General features: G+C 47.3%; 1 protein-coding gene across 1 annotated transcript in view; it reads right to left on the bottom strand.

The window, feature by feature from the left end:
- The window catches only part of LOC135102810 (uncharacterized), a 134,636-nt gene that overhangs the window by 14,225 nt on the left and 112,911 nt on the right, over nucleotides 1-7,500 (bottom strand). Inside the window, exons 7-8 of the mRNA XM_064008346.1 lie at nucleotides 2,980-3,441; nucleotides 1,324-1,547 (exon numbers count right to left, since the gene is read on the bottom strand). Coding sequence (XP_063864416.1) covers nucleotides 1,324-1,547; nucleotides 2,980-3,441 — 686 coding nt within the window. The remainder of the gene's footprint in view (nucleotides 1-1,323; nucleotides 1,548-2,979; nucleotides 3,442-7,500) is intronic.

Genomic DNA, 7,500 nt, shown 5'->3' with positions numbered 1-7,500 from the left:
TTTAAACTGACGCTATTGAGGGTTAATCCTTTAGTCTCCCATTTTATGTTTCTCTGTTGCGTCAGTCAGTGCAGTAACATTATAACATTACCCGCACAGCAACAACACAGCAGAACACCGCAAATATAACACCATTCACCGCCACCACCACCACCACCGCCACCACCACTACCTCATCATCACAACACCATCCTCACAAAACTCCATAACTTCACCACCACCACCTCCATCACCACCACCACCACCACCACCACCACCACCACCACCACCACCACCATCCTGTCATCACCACACCATTCTCACAAAACGAACCCCACAGCGCCACCACTCCACCACTTCCACCAGTAACACCACATCACTACCACTACAACGACAAGAGCACCACTACCACACCACCACCAAATGAACACCGCAACATCATCACCACAACGCCACTGTTACCACACCACTACCACAGACACTACAATATCATCGTCATTATAACCTCACCACAGCACTGACGTCATCACCACAGCACTACCACCCACATACAGAACTTCCAATTACCGCAACAACTGGTATCAATAAAACACCAAAGATTTAAGAGGAATGAATAAATAAAAAAAAAGAAACTGTAAAGAGAGGGAGCGAGGAATAATTAAAGAGGAGGAGGAGGAGGAGGAGGAGGAAGGAAAAATATGGGTAGTTTAAATTACGAGAGAGAGAGAGAGAGAGAGAGAGAGAGAGAGAGAGAGAGAGAGAGAGAGAGAGAGATTCACCAGTAGTTATTAATTACAATACGAGTAATCACATCTTTGTTCTGTACATCAAGCGGATGGAAAGGAAGTCTACTATAAAGCTAAAAACTATGTATATTGTCAAATAAATGATAAAATAATGTGTTTGTAATCTCCAATAATATATTCGATTCAGTATACAAGCTCATGTAACTAAAAGTACAGTAAAACTTAAATAAAAGAATGAAAAAAAAATTGTGTGTGAGAGAGAGAGAGAGAGAGAGAGAGAGAGAGAGAGAGAGAGAGAGAGAGAGAGAGAGAGAGAGAGAGAGAACCTAGCTAAAATTGAACAGGAAAAAGCTGAAAGAAAAAAAGAGTGGAAGAAAACCAGCCAAACAGTTTCAAGACGGAGATTTCAAGGCACTTATCCTCAAATTTTGGATAAGTATTGAAGAGAAAGAGAAATAAAATGACAGATGGAAAGGATTGGAGGGAAATGAGGAGAATGGATGAAGGGAAACAGGAACTGAAACTTTCACCTTTTATAAAGCTTTCATAGTTTCCTCTTACATAAAAAAAAAAGGGGGAAAAAAATGCTTTCTCTCACCTCCATATTAGCCTTGGTACTCGACGCCCCTGGGGACCTGACGAAGCTGAGGCTGGGGGAGGCGTGGTGGACGTGAGGGTGGCCCGCTGCCCCCTCCCCCTCGCCGCCGCCTCCCCCGTGGGCGTGCTGGGGCGTCTGGGCGTGAGCGGGATCCTGACACTTCACCTCCATCCGCGTCACGTCCAGCAGCGTCACGTTACAGCTGGTGAGGGCCTTGGGGGGTTCTGTGGGGGGAAGGGATGGTGACGGTGACGGTGGTGGTGGTGGTGGTGATGGTGGTGACTGGTGTTTTTGTTTGGTATCGTGTGTATTTATTTATGTGTGGCTGTGTGTCTGTATTCTCTCTCTCTCTCTCTCTCTCTCTCTCTCTCTCTCTCTCTCTCTCTCTCTCTCTCTCTCTCTCTCTCTCTCTCTCTCTCTCTCTCTCTCTCTCTCTCTCTCTCTCTCTCTCTCTCTCTCTCTCTCTCTCTCTCTCGCCGGGACAAGGGGAGGGAGGCGTGACACACTAACATTTGCACAACTTAAAAATAATTTCCTCTGCAACCCGCTGAGGCAGTTGATTTGATTGCATTTTTGTTTCTCTCAGCCCAGTTCGGAATATAATTAATCCTCTCTCTCTCTCTCTCTCTCTCTCTCTCTCTCTCTCTCTCTCTCTCTCTCTCTCTCTCTCTCTCTCTCTCTCTCTCTCTCTCTCTCTCTCTCATTTTTTTTATCGACTGACTGACTGATTGACTCTCTCTCTCTCTCTCTCTCTCTCTCTCTCTCTCTCTCTCTCTCTCTCTCTCTCTCTCTCTCTCTCTCTCTCTCTCTCTCTCTCTCTCTCTCTCTCATCCACTGGTTGTCTGTGTGTGTGTGTGTGTGTGTGTGTGTGTGTGTGTGTGTGTGTGTGTGTGTGTGTGTGTGTGTGTGTGTGTCGTTCATGAGACACACACACACACACACACACACACACACACACACACACACACACACACACACACACACACACACACACACACATACACACACACATGCACACACATGCTTCATACAGGTGTAACTAATGATATCTCGTGTTTTCGGGGAAACTACTGAGGGAAAGGAAAAATAGGGGGAAAGTGTCAATCAGTTCAACATGTTGCCCGTGATGGATGAATGGATGGAGGGAGGGGGAGGTGATGGGAACAGCTGTGAGTTGCATCAGGGCTTGGCAGTGGAGAAAGGGAAGGGAGGCAGGGGCAGCGACGCGTTACGTACCTTGCTTGGGTGTGCATCCCTGTCTCCCTGTTGCTGGGATGATGCAGCAGAGGAGGGAAGAGAGAGAGAGGGAAGAGCAGAGGAAGTGAGGGAGAGGGAAGAGGGAGTGTGAGAGCTGAGAGGCGTGTTGAGGTGTAGCAGGAAGAGTGTAAGTGAAGTGTAAAGGATTTAACGGGAGATTGGAAGTGCGTGCAGGCCAGTGCGGCGCGGATGTAGCGGTGGGGTGGTAGGTGGTGTGCAGGCAGGGGGTGAGGGTGTGGTGGTGGTGGTGTGGTAGGTGAGATGCAGGCACGGGATGAGGGAGTGGCGGTGGGGTGGTGGGGGGCTTCAGGTAGGAGGTGGGGTTGCGGCGGTGAGTTGGTGGGGGGGCTGCAGGAAGGGTGTGGGGGTGAGGTAAGGGCACAGTGGCGCGATACTGACCCACCACGGTGAGGGTGTAGCGGCAGGGCACGCGGGTGTGGCCGGCACTGTTCCTGGCGAAGCAGCCCACCACGGTGGAGGCCCCGGGGGAGAGGGTGAGGCTGGAGGCGCCTGCCTTGGATGGGTCTCTTCGCCCCTCCACCGTGGCCACGCCCTCACCTGACTCCAGCTGCTTCCACGCCTCCCTCCAGGGGCCTTCCCATTCGCCGGCCGCTGAGGCGCCTTCCGGGGTGTTTTGCGTGGTCAGTTGAGCGGCACTGGCGACCCCCAGGGGCTGCTGGTGCGGGGGCACCGTGAGCTCCCCCGAGAAGCTCCTTGGTGGAAGAGGCGGCCCCACCCTCCACATGAAGGACACGTCGCTCGGCACGGCCTCCATCAGGCACCGCAGACTGACCGAAGTGTTAGCCGCCACCACCACGTGGCGGGGCGCCGCCCCCTGGGGCCTCGCGCAGTACGGCGGGTCTGTGGAGGACAGAAGGTTAGGCACACACACACACACACACACACACACACACACACACACACACACACACACACACACACACACACACACACACACACACACACAGAGGTAACAAATCACAAAGCTTCAGTCCACCGCCACACACAGGCGCGGCGCGGTGCTCGCCACAATAATGGCATCGCTCCTCATTCAGTTCACCAGAAAAAGCGAACCGATATTAAATTCAGACTCACTTTTATATTACATATTATTCCGGCGTGAGTCTGACTGAGGCCTGTGGCATTACGGCACCCTCCCACACCTCCTCCTCCTGCTCTTCCACCTCTCTTCCCTTTCCTGCACGTTCTAGTATTTGCTTCATCTGATCTTCTCGTAAACCTGATCGCTTTTTTATCTTCTCTTGATTGTGTGTGTGTGTGTGTGTGTGTGTGTGTGTGTGTGTGTGTGTGTGTGTGTGTGTGTGTGTGTGTGTGTGTATGTACAGTATGTAACTGCATGAGCGTGGCGAAATGTTTAACTTTCTGTTTGGATCTCTCTCTCTCTCTCTCTCTCTCTCTCTCTCTCTCTCTCTCTCTCTCTCTCTCTCTCTCTCTCTCTCTCTCTCTCTCTGCACATGTTTTCCATCATACCCTCTATACCTCTCGTTTATCACCCCTCTCTTTCCCTTCCTTTCCTTAACCTCCTCCTCCTCCTCCTCCTCCTCCTCCTCCTCCTCCTCCTCCTCCTCCTCCTCCTCCTCCTCCTCCTCCTCCTCCTGCTGCTGCTGCTGCTGCCTCAATTTACCTTCACTCCCTCCTCCTCCCTGCCTCCCTTTTCTCTTAGCTTGCTCACCATCCCTCCTACCACCACCACCACCACCACCACCGCCACCACCATTGCCAAAGTATCGATAATGGAAGAGCGAAATCTCAAAAGGCAACTCTCTCTCTCTCTCTCTCTCTCTCTCTCTCTCTCTCTCTCTCTCTCTCTCTCTCTCTCTCTCTCTCTCTCTCTCTCTCTCTCTCTCTCTCTCTCTCTCTTTCCATTCATGAGTCTGGAAGAACGAAAGAGAGAGAGAGAGAGAGAGAGAGAGAGAGAGAGAGAGAGAGAGAGAGAGAGAGAGAGAGAGAGAAAGAGAGAATGAAAAATAAATATATCTCACAAGCCGTCACCTCGTCTGTCATATTTCATCCGCGAACAAGAAGGTGAAAGAAAGAAAGGAAGAAAAAGGAAGGAAGAAAGAAAGAAAGAAAGAAAAGAAAAATAATGTGTCGACGTTTTCCCCTATCTCTCTCTCTCTCTCTCTCTCTCTCTCTCTCTCTCTCTCTCTCTCTCTCTCTCTCTCTCTCTCTCTCTCTCTCTCTCTCTCTCTCGCGGTATTGTTGGTATAACCGTTGGCTCTTTCAGGAGGAGGAGGAGACGAAGAAGAAGAAAAAGAAGAAGAAGGAATAGAAGGATATTTCCACATTCTCTTCCCCTCTCCGTCTCCCTCTCTCTCTCTCCCTCCCTCCCACCTCTTCCCTCTCTTCTCAGTCGCTTTTGGAATGAAAAAAAAAGTGAGAGAAAGAAGAAAGAAAGAAAGAAAGGAAAAGTCGAACAGGTGATAAATAGGCCATAACTGATAACAAGATTGGTCTGCATGAAAGAATAAATAAAGAAGAAGAAGAAGAAAAAGAAGGTAAGTGTGTGTGTGTGTGTGTGTGTGTGTGTGTGTGTGTCGTGTTTCATAAATACACACACACACACACACACACACACACACACACACACACACACACACACACACACACACACACACACACACACACACACACACACACACGTACGCACGCTCTCACTCACTCACTCACTCACTCGCAAATAGAAACTCATTACGACTCGAGAAAAAAATAATGAAAATAAAGAGAAAAAAAAATACAGAAAGGAAAGAAAGTGGCGGACTTGACTTAGATGGAAAGGTTTTGTGCTTTTTTTATTTTCTTTTGTGTCTTTTTTTTTGTGGGTGTCTTTTTATGAAGGAAAGTCAGACGAGAAGAAAAAGTGTTACGGAGGTGATGAGGAAATATGAGAGAGAGAGAGAGAGAGAGAGAGAGAGAGAGAGAGAGAGAGAGAGAGAGAGAGAGAGTTATTGGAGGTGGTGCAAGAATGTATGTACCGATACTAAAAATTTCTGCCGATAACAATGCCAGTACTCCCGATAAGTTTCCGATGCTTTGCCGATATCGATATTCGCGATAGATTGCTGATATTCCTGCCGATATTACTATTGCTACTACTACTACTACTATTTCTACAACAACAACAACAACAACAACAACAACAACAACAACAACAACAACAACAACAACAACAACAACAACAACAACAACAACAACAACTACTACTACTACTACTACTACTACTACTACTACTACTACTACTACTACTACTACTACTTCAAATAATAGTTAGGTAAAGTTTGGTGGAAAAATAGACAGAAAATGAATAGACGGGAAGAGAGATAGAAGGAGGAGGAGGAGGAGGAGGAGGAGGAGGAGGAGGAGAGAGGATTAGAAGTTGCTTTTGGGAAGGAGGGGAAGGAAGGAGAGAGAGTGAGGGAGCGGAGGGGGAGAGGATTAACCGTGAGGAGGAGGAGGAGGAGGAGGAGGAGGAAGCTTGGTCGGAATCCTTCTCCTGGAACGGATTGAAAAAGGAATTGGAATGCGTGGGAAGAAAGGAGGAAAAGAGGAGAAAAGTGCGAGGAAGAATTGGCATTACTAGAATATATCACACTATTGGTATTTTTGTGGTGATGGCGAAGGTGTGGCATTGTGTGTTTGTCTGTGTGTCTGTCTGTCTTTATGTCTGCTTGTCTGTTTGTGTTCGTCTCTCCATTGGTTTTATGTACGTATGTGTTTGTCTGTACTATGTCTGGTTGTTTAGATATCTCTGTTTTGTTGTTTATCTGTCTGTCTGTCTGTCTTTACATCTATCTATATCTGTCTATCTGTTTATCTATCTATTTATTTATTTATGTATCTTTCTTTTTTTTTTTTCCCTTTCCAATCTGTTATTCAATTTATCTATTGATCTACCAATTTATCTATTACTTTTCAGTCTATCCATCCATGCACCTATTTATCTATCTTTCTATCTATCTCTCTATTTAACCATCTTTCCATCCTTCCATCCATTCATCCATACCCACCCAGTCATCCATCTGTCCACCTATGAGTCTTTCCACCTATCTCATCCATCCTTCAATCCATCAACTCATCAACACGCCCACCACGTATTTACAGACCCACATCAGCACCATCACACCACAAAACTCCAATGAATCACAAGTACAGACGAAGCAAAAACACTCACAAGCTTAATTTTCCCAAACCACACCTCATTAATTAACGTTACTCAATTTATATTCCAATTAAAAAAATAGCTCTTACTTGCATCACCATTGAGATATAGACGAGTGTAATAACTCTTTACCCCCATTCTCTCTCTCTCTCTCTCTCTCTCTCTCTCTCTCTCTCTCTCTCTCTCTCTCTCTCTCTCTCTCTCTTTCTCTTTTTTTTTCTCCCTGTCCGTATGTCTGCATGTGTCTCCCTCAGGCGGCAAATGCTCATAAATGCTCTAATACGTAGCCAGCGGAGCAAAGGTTTTCAATTTAAATATCTGTCTGTCACAATAATAGCAATAAGTGGGCCTAGGTGGCGCCACACGCACGGAAATGATGCTGGTGGTGGTGGTGGTGGTGGTGGTGGTGATGGTGGTGGTGGGATGGCGGTGTTTGCTGCGACAGGAACTATACGGGAAAATATAATGAAGTTTACGTGTTAGTGGATGGTTGGAAAGGGGGAGGGGATGAAGGGGACAGTAGTGGGATAGTATTGAATAGAAGTAGGATGGGAGGAGAGAAGTATAGTCATGTCTAGGATAGGAAGGAATAAAGGAATAGGGGTAGGAAGGGAAGAGAAATTTGCTTGAGTTCGTAAGGGGGAATGGGAGGAGAAAGGGATAGGAAGGAATAGAGATGGATGGTCTTGTACAGGAGATAAAGAGGGTAGGGAAGGATAAAAGTAGGATGTAAAAATAAA

This window comes from Scylla paramamosain, chromosome 8 (assembly GCF_035594125.1).
Source record: "Scylla paramamosain isolate STU-SP2022 chromosome 8, ASM3559412v1, whole genome shotgun sequence".
In the NCBI taxonomy this organism is placed as follows: domain Eukaryota; kingdom Metazoa; phylum Arthropoda; class Malacostraca; order Decapoda; family Portunidae; genus Scylla; species Scylla paramamosain.
This window is presented reverse-complemented; position numbering and strand designations above follow the sequence as displayed.